Source organism: Neolamprologus brichardi, chromosome 7, assembly GCF_056152115.1.
Source record: "Neolamprologus brichardi isolate AB-2024 chromosome 7, ASM5615211v1, whole genome shotgun sequence".
Taxonomy (NCBI): Eukaryota; Metazoa; Chordata; class Actinopteri; order Cichliformes; family Cichlidae; genus Neolamprologus; species Neolamprologus brichardi.
In genome coordinates this window covers 19,057,429-19,083,960 of record NC_142110.1, presented here as the reverse complement: position 1 = coordinate 19,083,960, position 26,532 = coordinate 19,057,429, and the positions used below count along the sequence as shown (strand labels likewise).

The 26,532-nt window shown below is 40.7% G+C and overlaps 3 protein-coding genes across 5 annotated transcripts in view; 1 reads left to right on the top strand and 2 right to left on the bottom strand.

Annotated features, from left to right (window-relative positions):
* The window catches only part of mrps35 (mitochondrial ribosomal protein S35), a 16,665-nt gene extending 13,370 nt beyond the window's left edge, over nt 1-3,295 (top strand). The window contains exon 8 of the mRNA XM_006782492.3: nt 2,801-3,295. Within this exon, the coding sequence (XP_006782555.2) occupies nt 2,801-3,070 (270 nt within the window). The 3' untranslated portion in view covers nt 3,071-3,295. The remainder of the gene's footprint in view (nt 1-2,800) is intronic.
* Nucleotides 3,296-5,737: 2,442 nt separating this feature from the next.
* Nucleotides 5,738-8,775, bottom strand: mansc4 (MANSC domain containing 4). The gene is made up of 3 exons (XM_006782493.2): nt 8,556-8,775; nt 8,348-8,482; nt 5,738-6,570 (listed from the first exon to the last, which is right to left on the bottom strand). Exons 1-3 carry the CDS (start codon nt 8,773-8,775, stop codon nt 5,738-5,740), a joined length of 1,188 nt encoding a protein of 395 aa, XP_006782556.2.
* A 1,606-nt stretch (nt 8,776-10,381) lies between these two features.
* Nucleotides 10,382-26,532, bottom strand: part of tead4 (TEA domain transcription factor 4) — a 28,596-nt gene continuing 12,445 nt past the window's right edge. For 2 of the 3 annotated variants that reach the window (XM_087843277.1, XM_087843276.1), the window contains exons 2-11: nt 25,000-25,064; nt 22,345-22,416; nt 20,922-21,056; nt 20,562-20,605; nt 20,213-20,274; nt 19,889-20,019; nt 19,154-19,327; nt 15,188-15,328; nt 13,587-13,739; nt 10,382-11,497 (exon numbers count right to left, since the gene is read on the bottom strand). In XM_087843277.1, the coding sequence (XP_087699403.1) occupies nt 11,384-11,497; nt 13,587-13,739; nt 15,188-15,328; nt 19,154-19,327; nt 19,889-20,019; nt 20,213-20,274; nt 20,562-20,605; nt 20,922-21,056; nt 22,345-22,416; nt 25,000-25,064 (1,091 nt within the window). In that variant the 3' untranslated portion in view covers nt 10,382-11,383. The remainder of the gene's footprint in view (nt 11,498-13,586; nt 13,740-15,187; nt 15,329-19,153; nt 19,328-19,888; nt 20,020-20,212; nt 20,275-20,561; nt 20,606-20,921; nt 21,057-22,344; nt 22,417-24,999; nt 25,065-26,532) is intronic. The other variant, XM_087843275.1, reaches the window with a different exon arrangement.

Genomic DNA, 26,532 nt, shown 5'->3' with positions numbered 1-26,532 from the left:
TATGTCTTCCATTTTCTGATGATTGCTCCCACAGTTGATTTTTTTACACCAAGCTGCTTGCCTATTGTAGATTCACTCTTCCCAGTCTGGTGCAGGTCTACAATTCTTTTCCTGGTGTCCTTCGAAAGCTCTTTGGTCTTGGCCATGGCGGAGTTTGGAGTCTGACTGGTTGAGGCTGTGGACAGGTGTCTTTTATACAGATGATGAGGTCAAACAGGTGCCATTCATACAGGTAACGAGTGGGGGACAGAAAAGCTTCTTACAGAAGACGTTACAGGTCTGTGAGAGCCAGGGATTTTCCTTGTTTGAGGTGACCAAATACTTATTTTCCACCCTGATTTACGAATAAATTCTTTACAAATCCTACCATGTGAATTCATGGATTTTTTTTTCACATTCTGTCTCTCACAGTTGAAGTGTACCTCTGGTGCAAATTACTGACCTCTGTCATCATTTTAAGTGGGGGAACTTGCACAATCGGTGGCTGACTAAATACTTTTTTGCCCCACTGTATATATATATACACATACATATATACATATACATATATACATATATATATATATATATATATATATATATATATATATATATATATATATATATATATATATATATACATATACATATATATATATATATATATATATATATATATATATATATATATATATACATATATATATATATATATATATATATATATATATATATATAAAATTTTTTTTTTTTTTTTTTTTTTTTTTTTTGCCAGATCCACACATGAGGACGTTAGTTTTCAATTTTGATAGAATATGAATCATTCAAGCACAACGGGTCAAGTAACTTAAGGGGCTAAACCAGTGCTGTGTCTACACATAACAGATAATTAGCAAACAACCGATTTTAATTGTATTTTTAGGCACTTTGTTAATAACAGCATGTCACAAAACTGCTTAACTTGTTCCCATTTCTTTAGTTGAATCTACACTTACATCTACAAATGTAAAGTATTTTTGTAGCCACGAGGTGGTTCCCAAAGAGCTACTAAAACTTGGCATGTCTTGACATGGTGTGCAGTGTTTCCCTAAAAAAAATTGAGGAAAATGGGAGAATGGAAAACAAGAAGTGTCAGTCCTAAAAAACTATCGACAGCAGATGAACATTATCTAAAGGTCATGTCCTTAAGAAACAAAAAAATCCAGCAAACATCCGACACGGACCCAAAACATTTTTTTGACCCTTCAGTTGGTCCATCTACTGTTCACTGAAGTCTCCTCAGAAATGGTCTCAGTCGAATGACAGCTGTAAAGAAGCCATTTGTAAGGAAGAGAAACTGGGTCAAAGCCCAGGGTACACTAAGTTACACAAAAACTGAAAATGTTTTCATATTGTTTCATCTTTGGCGGCATTTACGTACAACTAGCAACATGGCACACCTTTCACTGTGGGCAATCTTGTCCATCTTGCTTAGCGATCTGAGAGACTAAAGCCCATTAGGGAGGTAGCAGAGTTGAATGGGCAGAAGGATGGCAAACAGCAGCATTGTCCAGTTGACATTTACCCACAGAAGAGGAGAAAACAGACTCCCCTCTCAGGTTTTGACCTTGATACTCATTCACATTAAGCCAACCATGCCACATCGGAGAGGTGTGCCACCAGGTCATTAGCTTAGGCACTGTTGGCATGAATCTGCAGCCAGCCACATAAAAGAGCACGATTGTGCAACCTCTGCCTTTAGGAGCTCTTCCTGACATGGCTTAGCCAAAAAAAAAAGTTTAAGTTGAGAAAAGGCTGTTAAAGCCAGGAAGCAAAACACTGTCCACTGCCCTTTTGAACACACAATGGAAGGCACAGTGCTTGTCCAGCAGGCTTGTGGAAGCTGTGAGAGTGGCGTACTGATCAGGTTGTAACGATAGCTCACAAAGGGGCCAATTGTTAGCAGCCACTGAGGTGATTATATCTCCTCAGTCAGAGAGATGGACTTTGCCTGTTAATTCCAGTGTGTGCTAATTCAGGCCAGCGTTTGGGCTGACCGCTCAAAGCTGCCTCCAACATGCACACGCATTTACCACTAAGAGGCACTCTGCCTGCTTTTGTGCCCGCATGCCTAGCACCTGTCATTTCAAGAAACTGGGAGGGCATTTAACCCACTGGTGAGCTATCAAATATCCTGTCTGTTGATCAAACTACTGAGCATTGCATACAGCAAACATCACAATACTTTGCATTGTTTTATTTTGTATTAATCTCTAAATGTGGAAAAATAAAATGTTAGAGCATCAGTGTGTCAGCTGCGAGCCCCACTCCAAAAAATGTAAAGCTATTACTCATTAAGACTCAGTCACAAGGCTGAAGAACTGCTTCATGCTTGTGATTAACAGTAGAATAGCTGCTGCTTACCTATTCTGAAGTATTGATTGTTCTTCAGTCACTAGATCTGGACTTGCTGGAGACAGCATGGGGATCAAATATACATATATGTAGCTAATGATGGTCATTAACCTCCAAACACCTGCAAGCAGGACCCTGTTGCTGCCCTGCTTTAAGCTTCTGCACAATGGGTCATATTGTTCTTCAGGGAATGTGATGAGAACGAGACAGGCGGCAAACGGAGAGCTACATATGGGAAATACTATCTCTGTGAGAGGAGCTTCAAAGAATGGGAATTGCTGAACCAGAACCCCAATCAAAATGTGGCTTGAATTACAAATCCAAATTTTCTTTTAAAACATTTTTCTTTTTAATTTTCATAATTTAACCTGTGGTCATTTGTTTTGCTTGTTTAAAGTTAGAAATGTTATTCTCTTTCTTTCTTTAGAAAACTGAGGTCTGGGAGGCAGAGAAGACTGTGGCAGACATGGAGGACTACAGTTGGGAGGACAGCCCGTCTCAGAAGAATATCTTGGATGTACTCCTACGTATGAAAGTGGCAGGAGAGGGAGACGGTGAAGAAGTGCGACAGCAGCTGCTGGGAAGGAAAGACGTTCAAGACTATAAAGACTCGGTCACACGGCTGAAGAACGAAGGGGAGAGCGAGAGCAGCATGCTGCAGTACAAAGAGGCAGTCAAGAAAGTATTCAATATGTAATGTCAGCGAACAAGAGCAACAAGAAGAAACATTTTTACATACTTGGAATTGTCCCTGTACATAATGCATCAGGATATTTTAACATCATGGGTCTGAATGTGTTAGTTGTATATATTTTCACAAATATTCACTGGCATGTGAGGAGGTCATTAATACAAAGATGTATGCGGAGTGTTTCATGACGAGGCGATGCTTTAACGCAATAAAAACATACTGTAAGAGTTACTGCTCTAACGTCTATCCCTTTCCCGCACTGTGAATTCAGAGAACAGCACCCCATGAATGCACGCTTTCACCAGCAAGCTGTTGAAAGGTACTTTTAGTTTCATCTGTGCACTTTTAGGTCAGGGGCAGTCTGGTGTGCTTAGGTGTAATGAATTAAAGGTTAAACACTAAAAGCCACAGATCCAAAAGCAATCTGTCATCAATCCCACTAAAGACGACTAATTGATGACGTAAACAATCCTTGAATCGTAGTCATTAATTGCTTAAAAGTGCCCATTAAGTTCCACCTACTACTGGTGTAGATAAGTGGCCAATGTTTTGAGGTTTGGCATCAATTACATTTAAAGTGACTGAAGAACATCAAAATGTAGGCCAGCCAAAAGGACACTATATCGAATTTCTTAAAGAAAATGGCTGTAGGCAGCTCTTGTGTTCATTCATTGCATCAGAATGAAACCAGAACCATTGCAGCTATGTTTTTGGTTGTTTCACCTAAACCTTAATGTCACAAATTTGCTCAAAGGAGAGTCCACACAAGAGGTTTTCTTAAATAGAAGATAATTTATTCAACACAATCTAACCAACAGACAAACATTACAAATGGGTTGAATCCAAGTGGAGTCTAAGAGAGACTAAACAGTTCATCTATAGCCTGAAAGGCACAAGGGATCTGCACTAGCTGACGATCCTCCCATGTCAGGCAATTGATAACAGGCCAGGAGTTCCTTCAGACATTGAGATGGTGTCACCCCCCACACCATCTTAAAATCAAGGTTCCACCTAAAAACTAAAACTTAACCTGAAAAATTATAAATCAAGGTAACAGAAAATATAAAAAATATACCCAGTCATTAAAGTGGCTGCCACAAACTACATGTACTCGCTGCCAGCTCCACCCATCTTACCAGCCCAGGTTTTCCCTTGTCAGAGCAAATGAAGGGCAACAGGAAACTACCAGTAAAGAAGGTATTATAGAGTAAGGTGCTTAAAACAGTTTGTTTAAAAAAATCAAACTGGCATAGAGAAAAGCGCAACAAGTTTCCTCCCTTAAATATCAGTTTTAATCTTGCAAGAAAACTGGTTAATTTCAACAGCAAATCAAAGCGTTGCTCCCTGAATGAACACCAGAGTTCCTCACAATGGTCCCAGCACCATATGGCCTGCCTGCAGCTACAAACAAACATCACACTGCTTTGCAAATATTCCAAACAAACCTGGAATTAAAGTTTGAGTATGAGCCAAAGTATCATACAACAAGGTTCCTCCAAAGCAAGGCTATCGAACCAATCAAGATGTCTAAAACGTTAACAAAGAGGGAACTGAACTACTGATTGCAGTTCTTACCCATCATACATTTACCAGTACCAGTTGTGTACATTTACTGCACACAATTGTACCACAAATATCTTTGAGAATTCCAAACACATTTGTAAGGCTTGCAGGAGAGCAGGGAGGACTACTCATAAGAAGTTCAATAATGATAAACTAACCACAGAGTGCAGGCTATCTAGTCCTATTTATTGAGTACAAGCTAATCTTAATCTCAGTCTTTAGACATATACTTGTTAGTGCTTGCACACCAGTTCCACTGGCACCAACGAGCCAGAAACTTTGTAGTTTTTGGAAAGAAAACAGAAATGCTCCAAAGACAATTTCTTCAACCACATTCTCCACCACACTATTCAATTCATGGTATTTTTTTTATTTATATAGTGCCAAATCACAACAACAGGTGCCTCAAGGCCAAAAAAAACTTGGTTGGTCTCCTAATAAGCCAGTTTAATCTGATGGGATACATGGCTCTTACACATGTGGTTAGACTCACTCAAAAAGATAAAAACATTTGGTTTGAAGACCAATTAAAAAAATAGGGATTAATCCTGCTCTCTTCCAGCATCGCCTAAAAAATAACTCAAAATTAATTAATGTATGTAATTAATTAATCTAATTCATGTGTGGAAGTCCCTAAAACTTTGGTCACAGTGTTAAATCTCCAAACTAGGCTAAGCATTTATCAAACCATAAGCTAAAGTTAGCCATCAACACTGAATATACTTTAATCTTACCAACAGGTTTCAATATCCTGGACAAGCCCCCATTTATGACAAATTGGCACAAATTAGGTGATAAGGAGCAAGTCCACACAAAAGGTTTACAGAAATAAAAAATAATTTAATTAACATAACCTAACCAACAGATAAACATCACAAATAGGTTGAGACCTGTCAGAGTGGCAGAAAGAGACTAAGCAGTTTATCTGGGCCAGCTTTTATAGAACTGGAAAACACAGGTGAGCTGCCTTAGCTGTCCATCCCCATCTAGTTACAATAAAACAAAATACTTTAACCTAAAATAATCCTTTATGTAATCATATACATTCTAAGTAAATTGTCCTTTCATTTTGGATTTCTTCCTCAACAATGTTATAAAATATCCTCACTTTCAGGAGCTCTCCTTGACCAGCACGTATTTTATCAGACGCATGGAGCCTCGTTTCCCTCTCCATGATGTACTGTAGCGTCCCGTCCTCTTTCTTTGACCCCTCCAGCTCACCACCAGCAGGATAGAGCAACAGCAGCTCAGCAGCACTGTGATACAAATGGCCACAGCAACCAGCAAGGTGTCAGCAGCCACATACCACCCATGTCCGAGGCCTGGTTGGGTGTCATCTCCACTGGCTCCCACGTTGCTTACTGTGTGGTTCCTCCCATGGTTGCCCTTGGTCTCATTTAGATACAGCTTGCTGCTTTCTGTGTAGCTTATAAGAGCTGCAGAAGTTGGAGGGCTGCTGGTAAACTGAGAGAAAGTGGTGGTGGGATGACGGGTAGGGGTGGATACTGGGGATTGTGGACTTGAGGTAGAAAAAGCAGACAGAATCTTGGAATTGTAATGGCCCAGAGTGCTAACTGTGGTGAATGAAGGAGGAGTAATGCTATCTGGAAGAGAAGTGGTGGAGACAACTGCAGCTGTTGTTTGTGCATACTTTTTTGAAGATGGGGGAGTTTTTTCAGTGGAAGGCACAGCAGTCGTAGTCGTGGAAACTGCTAAAGGCTGACCGGTGCTCTGCAGTGCTGTGGTGGCAATGACAGAGGCCTCTGTGGTGGCATGAACTCTACCTGCTGTAGTGGAGGGTTTAACGGGCGGAGGTGGATGAATAAATTGGCGCTTGTCTGACAGCAATGGCTCTGAGGCGTTATTGCGGCTGTAGTGGTGGGGTAACACACGCACGTTAGAGGTGAAGTATTTTCCAAACACCAACAGATCAGGATCCACACCTAGAATACGAAAAAATGTGCTTGTTTGTTTGCTTTTCATGTTTTTGCTGGTGTTTTTATCTAAACGTTTAATAGGGAGTGATTTTTTTTTTGTTATTCCAAAATAAGTGACAACTACAAATGCTATGCATCTTTTGCAAGAAAAGCAAAGCTGGAAGCAAAACGATTTTCAGATAATTTACTTCACTGAAGTTGGGAATCTCCGATGCAACATGCTAAAATCAGAAGAAGAAATATTACAAATATTTGATTCTCAGTCGTATATATTTGCTTTGCCGTTGGTGGGGATCGTTTTAACTACTATTGGTCACTTGGATACATATTTTATCGACTGATCAATCATATTTTTTACATAGTACTATGCAAAATTTTCAAGTCACAACTCACGTCTTTACATTTTGTTTAAAGTAAGTGAAGTAGGTGCAACAGTTTACCTAAATATGTAAACCTGCATGGAAATACAGTATACAAGGTAAAAACAGTGGTTGTACAAGTCTAAGAAAAGTCAGTATTTGATATAATGACTTTTATTCTCCATCACAGCCTGAACTCTCTGAGTGAGCTTTCTTTAAGCAGTCTTCAGCAATAGTTCTCCAGACTTCTTGAAGGACATTCAAAGCTCTTCTTTGGCTTCTTCGTTGGCTGCCTTTAGTTCTGTTCTTTGTCAAGATGATCCCACCCTGCTTCAGTGACATTAAGGTTGGGGGCTCTGGAGAAAGCCAATGCATGACTAAAAGTGTTCCACTGTACACTTTATTGTCCAGGTATGCATCGACTGCATTAGGCAGTGAGTTTGGGATCATTTTCATGCAAAAAAAATTAAATCATTGCCAATTAGATACTTTCCAGATGGCATTGCATGATGGATCAAAAATCTGACTGTACTTTTTTATTCACACCCCAAATCATGACCATGTTTTGTTGTAGACACCCACTGCTGTACCTCTCTCCAGGGGCATAATTTCCAGGGGGGTTATGACCCCCTCAATAATCAGACCCAACCAATATAACCCCCCCAATAAAATTCTGAATTATCTTGCATAAATAGGCTGTTGATTTTCTTTATTACCAGCAAAATAGTCGCATGTTTAATCATCTGGGAATTTACCCAGATTTATTTATTTATTTAGACAGAGATCTTGACCCCCCCCCCCAATGTTCAGCACAAAGTTACACCGATGCCTCTCTCCTGACCTCCTCTGTAAATACTGATGATAACTTGAACATCGAACATGTTATGTGTTTTTGCCAGAGGCTGATATTAACAAGGTGCTAAAGATACAATTTAAAATTGGGTTTTTGTTTTGGGTTTTTTTTGCAAAGATGCCACTGGTTCATTTATTTTTTTTATACTTGAATGTTAAGAGCCTTAACACAAACAAAGTTATATGAAAATGGTCAGGAACAAATGAGTGAAAAGCAGCCACTGTCCAAAGAAAAAAAATTGAAAGGGCTTCAGAAAGCCTGGAGAACTATTGCTCAAGACCACTTGACTTCCAAATTCCAAGGAAGTCTGACTCATTGGAAGCAAAATACACAAAATCAGGGGTGACTCAAGACTTTTACACAGTACTGTATGCAGAATTTGAACCATCTATAGTTATAGACATTTACTGTAAGATACAGTATTTTGAAATTGTTATTTTGCAGTACCGTATTTCAAAATTTACATCTAATCCCTAAGAATCTAACAGGATCTAAAAGGATTTGATATGCACAGTATTCATATCATTAAAAGAACAGAAGTCCACCTCTACCAGACACTAAAGCGACCTACCCTTTGTGATATTGTAGAGAACAACGTTGTCTCTGTGACTCAGAATGCAGCTCTCCAGAGTCGGACAGTGGAGGTGAAAGCAGTTCAAGATTTCTTGAGTGGTATCATAGTGGAATATAGCCAGATTACAGGAAACTATGAGAAAAGACAGAAAGAGGATTAATCAGGAGTAAAAGAAGGGAAAACCAGTGATGATCGTATAACTCACAGTTTCTGGTAAGGCAACAGGTGCGGCTGCATTTCAGCGCGGTCTCTTCTTGATAATGCTTCAAAAGCTGCGCTCCTCTCCTCTGAGACTCCTCAATATCGATGAAAATCCCCGGGAACCGTCTAATCCAGCAGTTCTTATAATAGGAGGTCGGTGAGCACCTCGACTCAACGCGACACACCAGACTGAAAACCGCCAGCAAACCCCATGCGGCGTTCATTGCGCATATTGTAAATCACACCATGTTAGATTGCAATCAAGACAAAGCCTCGACATATTTGGGAGCTGATTACTTGGAGTTGACAGGCATGAAATGGGGCCAGTGCTTTGGTTTTACTGGTGCCAGCTGTGTCACAACTACGCACCTACAGGAGGTGGAGACCCAGCCGTGCGTAAGGTGTCCAGGGCTGTGCCACGTGTGAGCGCACTAGGCTGCTTGACCAACAGAATGGGATCAACTTACTTTACAAATAAAATCAACAAATGTTGATGTTCAAATGTTCAAATTATGTGAATTTACACTGTGGCCATAAATACGTTTCATAATCTGCAGTGTTATCAAAGAAAAGGCCACAAGGCCCTCTGTGATGTGTTTTCTGTTTAGTCATATATCTGAGTGCATTTCCATAATTGTCGCAATCTGGTTTAACCCAGAAGAACCCACGCCCCTTTACGCATTGAGAAAAGTTCCTGTTAACGTTTCAACATTGACTTTCCCATAGTTTTTCTGACTGGTCTGGGCTCTTACGGGTTAGGTCAGTCAAATGACATTACCAGAATAATGGCACCAAAAGACATATCTGTATTATCTGTTACCCCCTTTAAAATGTACGTACTTTATATTTTACCACAAAGTATGCCAGTATTTATTTATTTGTGTATTTATTTTTTAAATATGCACTCTCTGTAGCATTAATGCAGCTCTAACAAATACCACAGCATAAATAATAAATAATAAAATAATAAAAAGAAGGTTTGGTTTAACCCCATTGAACTGTACTTTGTCTTTCGCACTATGATTGCTGGGACAGGCTCCAGCTCCCTGTTACCATGGACTGGATAAGAAGTTGTAAGTACGGCTCTCCAGGAAACACAACAGAGTTCACATATTAATAAAGTCACATGAGCATCGGAGTATGATGTGTAAGGTTTCTTACAATACAAAATATGGCGCCTTGAAATACTACATTTGTGATTTGGTTCTACACTAACGCCGATTTGAACCTATCAAGTTAAATCGAACTAACAAAGTGTAATGTTGCCACAGCACCACTAGATGGCAATCGTCACTACTGTTAACAATATCTGTGTGTCTACTGCATTAAAAAAGTGTATTCTCTGCGCTTGCTGTAGTAGTTCTTTTTTAAAATATAAAATATCGGATGCATACGTGGATGTGATTAAAACTGTGCGCATGTAGTGACACTGCCCCCCCCAAAAAACCCACTAAGAGAAAGTAAAATGTTACACATTTATGTTAATAACTAATTCATGATTTTGGTCAGCTATTTAGCAAAAATAGCTGAAATTATTTTTGACTTTAGCCTCTTAAATGTGATCATTTGCTTACACAATCCTCTCTACATTGACAATCAGAGAAAATTAACAACCAACAGGTTAATCAGTCATTTTAATCTGCACCCTCAAAATACTTACTTTTTGGTTTCCGGGGCCTCACTGGAGGTAACGCATTGCCATCTGCAATTAGTTTTGACTGTATTCAGCATGAGGCTGTTCATCCACTATAGAACAGTATGGTGCTCATCAACAACACCTTCCAAAAGTAAACTGATTTACTATGCACACTTCACTTTAAACTTTCAATATATTTATTTTATCACCTTTCCAGTGTGCACACAACATACTGGGAAATCTGTAAAAAGCTGTCAAAGGAGAGTTTCTCTGACAGCTCTGTCAAATCCTGCACATTTTACAATTCTCCTAAACACGTTTATGCAGCGTGTAGCAGTTAGTGGAAATACTACAAAACCAGCGAGGGCTTATGTAAGAAACACTTGTATTTTCATGTGACACCTCAGGGCAAGTTACAGATGCAGACAACTTCGATAATCGGCTTGCAAGTCCAAATCTGGTTCAAGTTAGCAGTGTTATTATGTGCCTTTTGTTGCTGTCAGACAGTTTTCAATCAAAAAACAGTAAGACAAGAAACATTCAACATTCAACATCAAACAAAGTGAATACAAGTTCTTTTAAATCGTTTTAGCCACCTGTCAACGTAACTCTGTTAAGAGAAGGTTGTGGCACTGTACATAATCGCTCCAGTAACACAAAACATTGGCACAAAAAAACAGTGATTTTTTTTCTTTCGGATGTGCAAATAAGGGATTCTCAGTATACTTTTATTATTTTTCCCATTTTTATATATATTTATATTTAAGTCACTAGATGGCACCCTGAGGCAGCCAGACTTCTCTGTCACAAACATCCCCTGCACATGCATGTGTGTAAAAGAATCTAAATTAAAAACAAGCGCTAGTAAAAATGAGATGGAAAAAAACACCACCAATTACAACTCTCTCATGCAGGTCTTCTTAGCTATGTTTGGCTCCTTTGGCATAGAAACCACAGTGTACACAGTGGTCCTCCTCTTCACACACAGCCAGTTTCAACTTCCACAGTCCCAAATCTAACTCTTGTTCAGCAGTAGTTGTGTTCCTGCACAAACCGTCACAGCCTGTGCTTCTCCAGGCTCCCGACCGCCTCGTATGATTTCATCTTGTAGAGGAAGTAGTCTATTGTTTAGTGTTGTTGCTCACCGGTGTGCTACAATGGGTCTAGAACTGGTAAGTTCAGAGTGAGAGGCCGTGTCAGTCTTTGACTAGCCTGTAAATATGATGCTGCGCGCCGTGCTCGCTAGTGGACACCTCGAAGACGTAGGCTATGCACAGCAGGGTCTCCAGTGTGTCCCTGTTAGTCACCACCTGTAGACAAACACAAACTGGTGTCATATTGTGAAGCTTCGTTTGTCGTGTTTTTACTTACAATGTAAATTTACCCATAGTTTGGACAACACCGATTTTTATAGCTTATTATTATTATTTTTTTGTGGTTCTGGCAGAGCCGTGGCTTTCTGCTACATCACTAATGAAGTGAGCCTGCCAGCTAGTTTAGGCAGGCAACTCGAGCTCCACTGCGTCATACCCACGTAACATGCCTCCCTCTTCTCACGCCGATACCGAATACACCCTCCCAATTTGGCAGTTGATTTAAGCAGTAAAGTTTCCCGATGCTCACTTGGACATCACATTGCCACCAGTTCCCTTCATCAGTGCTCGCCGATTCAACCTCTCCACCAGCTCAGCATCCACCTTTAGGCTGTGGGGATGGTGGATAGGGCGTATTTACTTATCGCTTCCCAGTTTTAAATGTAGCACATTCATGTGGAGTGATGAGCTTAGAGCCTAGACACCTAACCCTAACTAGTCTCCCTGGCCGGTTCATTAGTTAAATACACTGACTAATTGCTGACACATACACACTAATAATGAGTAACTGGACACACAATCCCTTGGCTGAAATGGTGCTATTCTATACATAAGGCTGATATGTATCTAAAGTACTGCTTGGCATTCGTGGAAAGGCAACATGCATAACATGACAGGAAAAAAAAAACTCCTTGTGTTTAACAACGTTGCACTGAAAGCAACTTTTGTCACATCATTGTGCTCAACCCTGCAGTATTGTCTGTGTGTATTGTCATCTATATGTATGTGAACATCTGTGTATGAGACGTTTGTGGTTCATATGAGCTAAATAACCCCATTGAGAAGCCTAATGACATGCTGCCATGTAGTCATCAGTGTGGGCTCAATATGGTCATTGTGCCTTTGCTAGGAGTGTAGGAATGGAGCCTCCAATAGAAGAAACACATTTTTAAAAACCCTGTCTTTTAGGCCCCTCTGGTTACTATGACAATACACCCCACTATCCACTGAGGAGCACACCGGCTCATTCAGAAAAGTCCAACTAGAAGGCATAAAATTAAAATGGTTCCAGCTGTTTCTGGTCTGTCATGGTTAACCGATTGAAATACCACAGCAGTACTTAGCTGAAGACCACGGATTTCCTGTTTCACACCCGTTACAAAGCAGGGTGAAGTCTACAAAAAGAACTCTAAATTAGAAAATAAGACCATGACTGAATAAAAACTAACGCAGGAGGACAAAAACTATGATGACAAGTATTAACACGCTTGTCAACAAATAATAAGATGAAAATATTCTGGAGAGATGAGATCCAACTAATTAAGTTGTGTAGAAAGGTGGGACGAATTTGGAAGTTATCCAATCAGAACTAATCTCCTATGGTTAGACATGCACATTTTATCTGCCCCCAGTAACAGTACACCTCTTTATTTATTTATTTATTTTGGTTGGGGGGGGGGGGGGTTGATTGTTTCTCATGAAAACATGACAAAATGTCAATGCTTGGGAGAAAGATAAGAATAGACACAGTTTGCATTTGATATTGAAAATAAGACCCTTAAAAGAAGACTGACTGTGTGGACCAAAACTTTTACACTTCATACTTTGGTCAGCTGGATAATCGCTTGATTTGATTTATTCAACTAAAACTAGACTAAAAAGAATTTCGATGCCTAAATTACGACTCAAACAAAACCAAAATTTGCTGTTATACTCAGCACTGCTAGTAAATGTACACTCTGTATAAAATTTGCAATCTGCTTATTTTCTGTTGTTGCATTTTTGTAATTAGTTAGCAAGTGAATCCAGGGTGAAGTAGTGTGGAAATATATGATTTTATGAAAACAAGTGATTATAGTTTTGTATTCTCCATTAGTATTTACTAGCTGGCTAAACTGTTCATTTTTAGTCTAGTTTCTGAGTTGTGATGTGAAATACTTCGACCCCACTCTGCTGCTCATAATTTGAGTCCAAACTATATGATATCAGTGCAGCTTAAGAGAAGAAGCTTATTTCTCGTCATTAACAGCCTGGGGAAAGGTAAGCTGTAGTTTTATACGTATTACACAGATTTGAAAGTTGGTACCTGTAAGATAGTAAAGTTTTCCAGCACGCTGTTCATCATGTACTTCTCCGGCAGGTGTTTAAGCTTGTGGATAAAGTTGATCATGTATTCGCACAACGGAGAGCGGTGGATCCGAAACACATAGCGTCCATTTTCGAAACGCGCGTACTCCGTCTAGGGGAACAGACACATACGAGTGAAGTTTAATATCTGCAAACATATATCACACTGAAAGAGAATTTAAAAATGTATGGATGAAATGTGAAATCTGTTGCGAAAAAACACAGGGATACATAGCCCACTGAAACTCAAATGGATGCATTGGATATAAACGTCTAGGTCTACTGTATGTGATAAGCAGTATTGTTTGTAATATAATATACCTAATGCGGCATGTGGCATGCCAGATATGACAATAAACATATTTCTTGTGACAACCGTAATCAAATAATGAAGCCATTAAATATCATCATGTGGCCGATTGAGGCAGATGGCTCTACCTAGGGATATGTGTGTATGTGCTTATATTGTACAATCCATCAGCAGCGAGTGGGGGCGGGGCAGCTATTGTGTACGGTTAACGGGAAACATAACAGTTATTCATGTTGGGGAAACTTGTGAATCGCGTCAGTTTACAGACCACAGATCAGCGGTAACTGACTGGAATCTGCGGTGGGGGTTATTCACTCCTCAGTGTGATAATTGTGGCTTTTGATGTGGTCATGACCTCTTTATGTCGTAACATCACTCCTCCATCATTCAATCGGTGACGCAAACTTCCTGAATTGGGGCCAAATATATATACGTTACTGCCGATAAATGGGAAAAGTGGAAGGTGTCAGTTTTGTAAAACAGCTGAACTAAAAAAATGATATTTACAGGAAAAAAATGGCTGATTAATAAATGTTGCTTAAAAATTAAGCAATTAAACATTATAAGTGGTCACATTTTTTAATGTATTAATTTAATATTAATATCTCACCAACAAAAGATTTAATCAATGACGACTAAAAATATTCCTCCAGCTGAATCTAGTTTTGGATGAAATTCACATCTTCTCAATAGAACATTTTTAACAGCGATTAAAATCTTTCAAACATACCTATCTTATTTAACAAAAAAGCTGCAAATTTAATTTTTCTCAGTCCTGACTAGCATCTAGAGATATCCCAGTCTGTTGCTGGGTACATTTCCAGAGTGACAACAGCTAGAATTACAGGTTATATGACGTTTATTGGTCCGACAAGAGTTTTTTTCATAAACAATTCTCATAAAAGGAACAGCTATAAAATCATAAAATGTCATTTCTGCTCATGTCATAAATATTTCAAAGGGCCTCTTTAATAAACTCTGAAGACGGCATTGCTCCGAGCCAAGAAGTTAGCCACATCTGTTAGATAGCATCTCAACTGGGATCCCAAACAAATAAGAGGAAACCTGACTCTTTGCCCAGTGGGCACATTTGGATGAATAGGCTGGAAAAAGTAAGAAAAACAAATTGTGCCGAAAAAATATGCAAAATAGTGCAAAAATTCCATTAACATGGCAGCATAAGTGTACATACTTTAATAAAAGATGACATAACAAATGACACTTGACACCTTCCAGTATCGCATCCTTACCTCGACTTTCTCCACCACCTGTTTGCCAAAGGAACAGACTTTGGTGGATGAGGTGATAATCATGTTCTCAGAGCTCTCGTACTGGCTGGACACACCATAAAAGAAGCTGCTGTCATCCTGCAGGTTTACACTAAGGTCCGCCTGGAAGGAAGAAAGAGATAATGTGTTAATATATACTTGGCCAAAGGGAACCATGGTGATTAAAACAGCTTGGTGGTGTATAAAGACCTACAAACCTCAGCCCCTTTAAATGGAGATGTGTGCACTACCCATGCACCACACTGCGCATTCACATACTTGAGGATAAACAGTTCATACAGCTCTGTAATCTACAAATTTCCACACCTATGGATCTCTGCGTCAAAGGTGCTCCGGCTCAACAAAGCTTGAGAGGTAACCTTGGTAAGCCAAGAAGTGCTTACAGGACAGATCCTCATTTACCCAAGTCGAATCCAGCCTAAAGATTGCCAAGATGTACCGCCCAGCTCCCTGTCATCTCTTCATCACCCCGTTCATCTTCATGGCTCATATAATTCCTCTACCTCACTGTATGTATAAGCGTGCAAGATGATTTTGCATTCCAGTGGCATTGTGTTCACTCTACTTACAAGAAGCGTCCATTGGATTTATCTTGGACTTGTTTCTAATCAAAAATCACAAAATCTATATAACATGTAGCAGCCCGAGGCAAGACGATAAGTTGCTTAGAATGTGAAAAAGAAACTATTTTGACATCTGTCATAAGCAAGAACCAAAAGTGCTGGAATGCTGAACCGTTTCTATGAGAAGGATATGGCCTCACAAGTTCAAAGGCAGCTTAGATTCAACTTTCTTTATTCTCAGATGAAGCAGCTTCACCCACCTCTAATCCCCCCACTAGCTCAAGTTTGAACTGAGGTGAGCATAATCAGATTTTGGATCAGACTGAGGTGACGCCTCTTCTGTCAGACAGCTGAGCTGCTTTACCTTTTCCCCTGTCGGGCTCTTGTCTCCTAATGGGCCATTGAGACACCGCTCAGCCTCCTCTCATCTCTTCATCACCCCGTTCATCTTCATCCCTGGCTCATGTAATTCCTCTATTTGTCTTCATCCCTGGGGCCTAGTGACCCTCCTCAAACTGCCATTCCCTGCTTCCCTAACAGCCTGCGAGGGAATTCATCCAATTACAATCAGCAGCGTGCAATTGGCTGATTAGATCATGGTGGGCAGGCTGGCTGTGTAACAATTTAGCAGAGCCAGCTCAAATCAGATTCCCTCTGCACTTCAAAAGCGTGAGACAATCCGTTAGGACAGGGCCACGGGCGCCGAGGGGGTGAAGGAGAAGAAGATGGGGAGAGGAGCAGGGCAGAGAGTGGCCGACAGGGAGGTTTGCTGGAAATTCAATCTAGAATACCATAGCTTTGGAGACGGGTCAGCCGCCTGTCACCATCACCATGCCAACCTGCGCCTCAGCACACCCCGAAGTCACAACCTGCTATGTGGCTATATGACTGCAGTGATACCAAATAGCCTCTTTCCAGCTTTTACAATGGCTTAAATAAGGTTATTATATTTTCAGATGTGTTAAGGATTTCATTTAGCTTATTCTCATGGCCAAGAGCGTCTTTTCTGGGGGGTTTTCCACTGTAGCTGTTGAAATACCCAGCTGTTTTTGCAGCATTTCTGGGTTTTGTCATGGATGCCTTGAGAATTGGAGGACCCCCTTGGGACATGATAAAATGAACAGGCTTGGGGGGAGGGGGGGGACAGTGTTATGAGCTTGTTTTCCTCTAGCAAGTTGGATATGTCATAACTGTTGACTCCACCAGGCTCTGACATGAATCAAGAGAGTAATATTTCACTGGTGACTTGTTGGGTTAATGCCACCCAGCATTTCTCCTGCTATCCCTATCTCTTGTTCACACCGTCTGTGTCTCTATTTCTACCTCCTGCCCGTTATTGCTGTCTTGCTCTCTTTTCTTTCAGTGATATATGGCGAGGCTACTCATCCCCTTCTTCCCCTCGCCCCCGATTCAAATGCCACAGCTCGACCAGCTGCTCTTCCCAACCCTGGAGTAAACTACTTCCAATATAGTGCCACTCACCAATGTCTTTTATCTGTCTACAATAAATAATATGTAAGTCAAGCATGTGAGAAGGGTAACGGCATACATACGAAGCCATCTGGTGGAATCGGATGCAAGGCGGCACTTTGAACCTGACATTCAGCATCTTTGGAGGCCTCACACAGCAGCAGTTAACACTTTAATATACCACGTCACCTTAACATGGGCATATATTTGTGTGAAACGATTCAGTAATTTGTTAAGTCAGTAAGATTTGATTGTTTTTAGTTACTTCAGCCTCCATTCTGCCTCAGCCATCAACATGTAAGCAACACAGCAAAGTGGTGACAGTATACACAAGGCTGTATGACACCTATGGCTGTTTACAACGCTTCTCCTCAAACGTACTTTCAACTCATTTTAAGCTTAAAGGTAATTCCACCCCACCCCAACGTGTCAGATTCGGCAACTGCCGCGGCAGTTGGATGCCGATCTGTTTATTGAACATCAGTGGGAAACACTGACCACTGCCGTCTGTCTCAGACAGCAAAACCTCTGCTTTGGATGTGTTTGTCACATAGATTTAACCCCACACAACCTTTCACACACTAAAATAATGCATAAGCCTTAACTGTCTGCCCATAGCCAAGTTATATATTGTTGTTGGATTCTTATAAACTCACTAAGTCTTACTAGTAAATAGATCGATTGTTTTATCTACTCTACACTGTCCTCATTTACCCATTCGCACATTTTTTTCTATGTTCCTATCTTGGATGAATCCACTGGAGGGGCAACTTGGGGTTCAGCATCTTGTACAAAAATACTTTGACTGGAGTAACCAGGGAACCAGTGATTGAACCACCAACCTTTAGGTTAGCAGATGACCTGCTCTATCACAGCCACTGGTAAAGAGGCTGTCCATCCTTGATTTTCTGTCATTTATTTACTTCAGAGTTGGTCCTTTTAAAAGTGTTTTTATTTGATATTATGTGGAGAAGTGAGGCAAATACTAAAGCAACACGGCCAGAGAAACAAATCAAAAGAATGAACAAAGTCAATGTCTGTGTCTCTTGCTCTCTTTCTCTCTTCTCTGTCCCATTTTTATGTCCTCAACTTGGAGTTTCCTCAGAATCACACTACCATCTATTTGTCTGCTTGTATCTTATGCTGACTTTGTTATCATGCTTTATTCCCTAAATCACTCTCAATGTGTGATGGTGGGGGTAATGAGAGTGATTCGTTGTTGTGTGTGTGTGTGTGTGTGTGTGTGTGTGTGCACTTTTGGTGGGGCTTATCTATAAATAAGAATATAAGGAGGGGGTATGAGGGTTGGTCAGTCTAATAGTGCAGAGACAGGTGTCTCGGATCACATTTCTCCTAGTGAAAGATCAGGCCTGCCACTCTCCCCAAGGTTCCTGTCACACACACACACACACACACACACACACACACACATCACAGGCAAATATACAAATACGCACAAGGCAAATGCATGCTGGACAGCAAGGCCTTCTTTGCTGGCATATAAACCACCAATCGGGTCAGGGAGCCATGACTTTCCATTCATTCTAGCCCTAAATCACACTTAAGTTCATTTAACTCCAATGCTTAAGCTATCTCAACACAGTTAACACCGCAAGGCCATTAACAGCCAACAGGTGCTACAAAACATTAACAAGAGCATTCACTGTACTCTCACTTCACCTTCATGACTTCAGGAGGATTATATGATGATGTATAAAACATGCCACACACAGCTATCATACTGGGCTTTATATGGAGTAAAAAATTACAGTGGAGATTTTCATCTGAAATTAGTTTGAGATAAATGAAGTGAGCTTAGAAGGAGGAAACAAGGGAAGATCATATAAAACTATAAAGAGATAAAAAAAAAAACAAATGCAGAGAAATGTTTTACCCAGAACTTGACGAGAAAGAAAGCGTTGGGTGGCCCCTTGTCAAACAGCTCTTTCAGGCCCCCTTTCTTCTCTGGGAACTTGTCATAGATCTGCCTGATGTCCACTGACTCCAGATAGGGGTCGCTGTAGCTCGGATTGGACTGGCCGATATGCACAAACAGGTGCTTGTTGAACTGGAGAAACAAAAGTGCATATCAGGAAATGAACGCATCCAGAAATGGCAAATGTTTCATTTGCTGAATGCCGAGCTCTGTTGGCTGCTATCTGACATCTGTTATAAGAAGCCAGCCGCTACATTTGATCGCCTTTATTGTGATATCCCATCACCTGTCTCAAGGGTCCCACCCTTTTTCTTTCCACTTGCAACATTCCTGATCATCTGATGTGTTGTGTGTATTCTTTGAGATCATCTCATGATCTTTTTTTAGTTGCAGTCACACTTGCATAGTTCAATGCAGTTTTCAATTGCCAGATTAGCTTTTAACATCGGCTTTTGCCATAAAATAAAATCAAAAGTAGCAGAAAAGTTACTTATTGGCTTCAAAATTTGTAGCTTTACTTTTGTTTATAGGACAAAAATATTTCCTAATCAAGGTATAAGGACCACTGTCAGGTGTAAATGAAGTGAGCAGGATTCTTTTATTTATTCATTTTCATTTTTTAAGAGTAAGCCTTTGTTTCAACTACGGTAATAATAACTCTAACTAAACCACTGATGGATCCACTTTACTTACAGTCTCCGGGTCTTGAGGTTGCTCTAGGAAGGCGGAGAACTCCAGCATTCGCAGCTTGGAGCTGGCGATACTTCGACCCTGCCAAGGGGGGGCACCAGGAGACATGGACAGCCCCTGTGTGTTATCATAAACTGCAGAAGAAAAGGCCGCAACCATGTGAACGTGTCGTTTGAGTGTGACTTGAGTAAAACTTGATAATGCAGCAAAATTGCTGCGATTTGTGTGAGCATTATGCAAGCTCTTTATGATGAGCTGGGTTGTCTCGGCACTTTGCTGACACGACAGCCTTCTGTCAACGTGGCGGAGGAAAGAAAGAGCACCCACCTGTTATCGGGGCCGGGCCAGATGCTTGCATGGCATAGCTCTGTTGGGAAAAAGGCTTAATGCTGGAGAAAAGAGACAGACAAGAGAGGGGGAGAGACATTATGCACCGTCTTGGCCTCATAACCCCTTCTCATTTACTAATTGGAGCACCTGACCTCTAAAGACGCAGGAGCTAGAGTGGTATGCTGAATGTCAGGCAGCTGAAGACTTTTCTTTATAATTGCACTGATGTGTTTTCATTTGCTCTGAGATTAATTCCCCAGGTGAAATTTATCTGATGGTTAATAAACTTATAGCATGAGAAACTAATGATAGCCAGCACTCAGGAAAAGAACAAACAACTACTTACTCTTCATGGCTTCCTGGCTGTGCTGGAAGTGCCCCGTGCCAAAACTTACAAAACAGAAAGAAGGGAAAGTACATTAAATTGTTGCATCATAACAGTAATCCTCATACCGAGGTGCTTATTATGTATTCAAGATGTAAGCCTGAGCTGACAAGTGCTTCTTAAAAGAAATCAAGCTTCCTTATTCACAATTGAAAGTTAAAAATTGCAAGCAGACAATCTGAATTCACCAAATAACTCGCCTACCAGAATATGATATACATGTACGAGTATATGATTTTTAAAACATTTGGATTAAACCAACAGAATCTTTGATGGATTCTGTGCTACTGCTCAGGTTTTTAGGAAGATGTGAAGACTCACCCCACCACTAGTGGGGTAAGCTGGCCGAGACAGGCCCTGGAGAGCCATCTTGTTCTGGAAGGCTGTGGGTGATATGATCTGGGCTGATGACATGGTGGCCATGCTCTGGAGGGCCTTGTCTTTGGCAGCCTGATCCTACAGAGACAGAATACGAGAGAGTGAGAGTAAGATTAAACAGACAGTAGAAAGCAAAGGGAGAGCACTCATCAGACTACATTTAAGTCTGCGTCCTACTTCTCCACTAACACAAGCAGAGCCCTAAAAGGGGAAATGAAAGGCAGAGGCCAGCTTGCATCATCGGTGAATCCCTGCCAGTCAGAGAGCTGCAGAGAAGGTGATATTACAGTCAAGGACCTTTAGGTCAAGAGTTAAGTTTATTGCTTTGGCAGGGGCAAGCCAGTGATGACAACTAGCTTCTGTTAGAGGTCATACTTTAAGTCACTGCAGGCAATGGGGTGATATGTTGATATGCTTACCATAACAATCCCAGAACTGATGAAATGATTTTTTAAAAAGAGATAAAGGATAAAATGTTTAAACTATGAGCAATACTGTAAAGTGATATCGCTCTTGTTTTTGAATCCACTCCTTCAGCACTCCGCAGACCACAGAGGACTACAAGCACTTGCCGCCAAGCCCAAATGGGCAAGGCCACGGGCGCATTCTTCTTCCCAGAACTGGCTAACACAAGGGCATAGCTGAAATATGGGGGGTACATGTGGCAGGGATCTCAGTTACACCAAAGACGCATTTAAAAAAGGCCTGTCACAGGGGCCAACCCTGTGACCAGCGCAGAGCCCTGCCAGCTGAACCCTCGTGGCTACCATCCAAGGCGGGGGAGAGTCCTGTTGCCTGCTGTGACTGCGAGTATGCGAGCGCATGCGGATGAGAAATGCAAACTGAGAAAGTACTGGGGGGACAGAGATGTGTAAATGCTCAGCGTACCACTCGGAACACTTTTATTGTGGCACTTAATAAATGGCAGTAATAATGCAGGGATTCATATATTTCCTGAAAACTGTGTTTGGATCATCATATTCGCAGGCGTGCACAGAAAGCCTCGGGCTTTGGGGAAACATGTTCACATTTCACTGAAATGTGCATTTAAAACCGGCACCAATTAGAGGGTGCAATTAAGATAGCTGGTCATTTGTGTATTTGTTTTAATGGAATGTGAACGGCAGCGCTTTTAACGAAGCAAGGAACTTCAGTATGAGAGAAAATAATATAGGGTAATTATATTTTCACCTCTTTTCCATCTGTTACTGCTCAAGCTAATTAATATCACCGCATTAACGGCACCTCAGTTCTGATACTTTGGTCTGATTATAGCCTGAAGTCAAATCTAGCAGTAATAGTGATAATAACAATATCTTGAATAGTCAAAAGCATTTTGAGAATGTATAAAAGTAGTTTGACTCACGTAGCGTACCTTCAGCTTCACCTGGATCTCCCTGGCCTTCCGTCGAGCTAGAACCTGGATATGACTAGACACCTGGAAAGCACAGACAACAAAAACAACCGAATGTAATAAAGCACCACAATGGTCTGTTTACATGGTTTTCCCACTGGTCAAGCTTCCTCGCACAGTTTAACCTCTTAAGCCCCAAGCCTAACTGATCTCCTGCCTTTTGCCCCCGTATCAGGGGGCGTTGGGGCTTAAGAGGTTAAAAGACAAAGGCAGGTGAACTGGAAACTCTGGCCAAAGGTGTACATGTTTGACCGTGTGGCAACTACGAGCTATTCTTTTTCTAATCCACGGATGATCAGCAACTTTAAAAAACGGTGTTAATTTAAACCTAAGGTCAACTAATATTAATTACCATTACGTGTCCAGTAGTCAGAGACAAACATTATCATTCATCTGAAGTTGTTTTCAAGCCACATGTGCATCACTATAAGTGATCCCTTTCACGTTGTCACTGTTATTTGATAGGATATGTATGGTATATCCAGGGGTTAAATTAGGATTTATGAGATTTATGGTTTATGAGAAAAGTGAGCCATTGTCCACTGAGTTTAGTGCCTAGGAGTTTATTAAAGTAGTTACTTTTTTCTTCTGGGATACTCAGAGTTGCAAAGACTGTTCCTGGGAAGATTTGTTGCAACTAAAATTGTATGTGTTATTTTTCAGTCCTGTTTTCTCTTGGTGTGTTTTTAAAAAAAAATGTATTTATGTACAGTGCTTTCTGGTTAAACAGCCTTTTAAATGAGGAACATTGAAATCTGTAAAGCCCGGTGAAAAGTATCAAAATGTATTTTCTTTTTCCGGAAATTCTGACATTCCAGGTGTGCATATAAAGAAAATGCACCTATCTTAGCAAAAGTAGTATCTAAAGTAAACCTATAGGGTGAACATAGATTTCTTAACCACCTGTCTGTTGCCTTATTTTTTTATATACTTAAATGATTAGATAGGTTTCATACTCACAGCAATATCACTTTTGCAAATGATACTGCATTTATGGTGCAAAACTGAAATTCCTTCAGTAACTGAACACTTTTAAAGAATAATGATTCTCTCGAGGAAATAATAATAATAATTAAAACTTAGCTACAGTTGTGATGGATCACTCCTGAGCACAATCCATGTTTTCCCAATTATCTCACTGTAGGAACTGAATACATGTGTAGCACAGCTGTCTGATGTGCACAAAAAAACCACACAGTTTGGATATGTAAGACCAAAATGAAACCCCAGAGGACAAATGTGCCACTTACTCAAACTGTGCACAGCTCCTTTTCTCACTTTGGAGATAGAATTAGCTATTATTAATCTCTGGCTCTCCTCCACAGTGTGTCTTTTGTCCTGTCTTCCCCCCTCTCACCACCAAATGGTGGCAGCAGATGGCTGTCCCTCTCTGATTCTGGTTGTTCCTGTTAAAATGATTTTTTCCCTTCCCACTGCCACCAAGTGCTTGCTCATAGGGGGTCATCTGATTACTGGGGTTTTCTCTATACTATTTTAGGGTCTTTACCATATAATATGAAGCATCTTGAGGTGACTGTTGTTGTATTTTGATGCTACATAAAGAAATTGGATTTAACTGAATTGTTTAACCTGCTGCTGTGTGTTACTGAAGTCAAAGAAAAAAGAAGTTTTAATTTGTCTGCGGTGGTGCATGAGACAGTGTCTAAAAGCGAGTTGAATGTACGTTTGTAACGCAGAGCTTTGGTGTGCGTAGCTGCTTTAACAACAATGTGGTATAAATGCTTTGCATTTTGGGGCTCTGCCACATGGAGATGCTTACATGGATTCAAATGTTTTATTCCCTTCATTCACTAATAAACAAAAACTATAAAACATGAAAAAAAAACAGTGATATAAATGTAACTGAAATGTATATACTTTAATAAAACGAAAAGTAAAAAGTGTACAAACTACACACTAGTTCAAGTTTCAGTTTTTAAGTTATGACCTGTTAAACAAACTCATTGATAGCTAATTTGCTTTTATGTATTTTTATTGAAACACTGTCATTTTCATCCCATTTCTCGCTTGAATTCTATAATTATGTCTATAGTCTTATGTAGTCATTCTGGAGAACAGCAGTCAGTTTGCCACAGATAAACCAGCAGGTGTCCCTCTCTGCCTCCAACCTGTCTTACTACTCATCTCTGATCTACCACTGCCCCTCCTTCTGTTTCCATCTCTAATCATCTCTTTTCATTCCCACAGTGTCTCCGACAGATGACTTAGCAGAGACCCTTTCTCTCCACATCCATCACAGCCCCATACATCAGTTCTTCCATATCAGATACCGGACTGAGGGTTGAGTTCCAAATCCCTCCACGTCCTGCCTCAGTTTCCCATCCAGACCACTGTTTTCCCCAGCTTCTTATTCCTTCTAACAAGCACCAGATCCACGAGATGGTGAAGAAGCAACACCGACACATGATCTTATAGCATCTGTGCATTGGGCCACGGCCCTAAATCAATCATCATCTCCAGCCCTCCAAGGATTGAGGGTTCAGTGGGGGGATGTATAGGGTGTTGGCGCATCACTCAACAGGAGTGGATTTTCTGAAGGGGTTCAAAAATAGAGGCTGCTACAAATGGTATTTGCAGAGAACTCACCTGCTTCCTGGTCCGCGTTTTCCCTGTGCGAAGTTTGATGTATCGTGCAATCAACTCATTTCTTCCTGCAAGGGTCCAAAAAGAGAGAGAGAAAAAACATATTTTACTTTTTAATTACAAGGACCAGTTACTGGAAATTTTACAGAGGTTTGAAACAGATCTAACTCATCGTCGAGTGCATTGCAATCGTACTAATGGACATGAATTGATTGTCGCGGCTTCTTTGTTAGGAAAACTGAAACAATTGAATAGATAAGGCAAGACAATCTCTGTTTACGTGTTCACATATCAGGAATATAATCAGCAAAATGAATAGATTGAAACAGATTTGCCTGAGTGTGCACATTGTTGTAAGCATTTAGATGGCTGTACGTATGGAGAACTGTGCAAACGCACGTGCCCGAAGTAACCACAAGGCTGTCAAATGTGTCAACGCTGAAGGCAGAAAGTGTAAGTATATCGCTAAGTTTACATGTCTGCCTGTGAGAGAGCTTGCATCAGTCCCGGGGTGACCCCCCCGAGTATACGCTGAGCTCATATCCCCACAGTGTGTGCCTGTGCTCTGCCACTGCTGACAGACAGGTCCAATTGGCAGAGCAGGTGGAGGCTGCAGCCATGCGATCCTCAGACCGGACTCAGGACAGACACGACACAGGCCACTGACCAAAGGGGGCGGGTCTGGTGAGGCTGTAAGGCAGCTGGTGTGTGTGTCAATGTTTATGGAATATGCTTTTACGCCTGCAGTAAATTTTGAGCTTGTTCTCTCCCATCCAAATTCCCCAGTTGCAATAGAGGCCAACAATCACGTGGTTTCTTTAACTCATCTTCCAAATTAAAACTGCAGTGTAAGGCCTAAAATAAAAAATGCAGCCTTCATTTGTTGTTGCTACTATAAGTGAAGGTTTTACAGGAAATGGTTCAACTTTTGTGTTTGTGTGTTTCTGTCATACAAATGTACACTTTGATTATAGTCATTTGTTGGGCAAAAATTCCACATATTACCTGGCTGCAACTTCACAACCATGTGACTCTTTTGTAAGTGTAAATGATCACAAAATAACCAGTTTAATGTCAACGTGGGTGCTAGGAAATTTGAAGAGGCTTTTTCATAATTGATTATTCAAGGGAGCAATTAGAAACATATTTATTAATGGAAACCCTGCAGCAACACATTCACATAATTTTAGGCACTACGAAAAAGCGAGGACACAGACAAACTCCCCGAATCACTCACATACTGAGTGAATCACTCTCGAAGGACCTCTCGTGCACCCAGGCAAACTCACAAAAATATACACAACCAGTCACACAAGAGTTTGCTAGTCTTTGCACCACCTCTTAAACACGGTCATTTTTCCCCTGGCACCACATCTCCATGTGAATTAACACACGGATCAGTCACGACACACAACCTGGTATAAACCCGTCAGATTTTCCCCTCACATAGTGATGTTTGGGTCAGACCTCACAACGCTACTCAAACCGGCCAATCAGATGACTCTGAATGATGAAAAAATGGAAACCTAACACCTG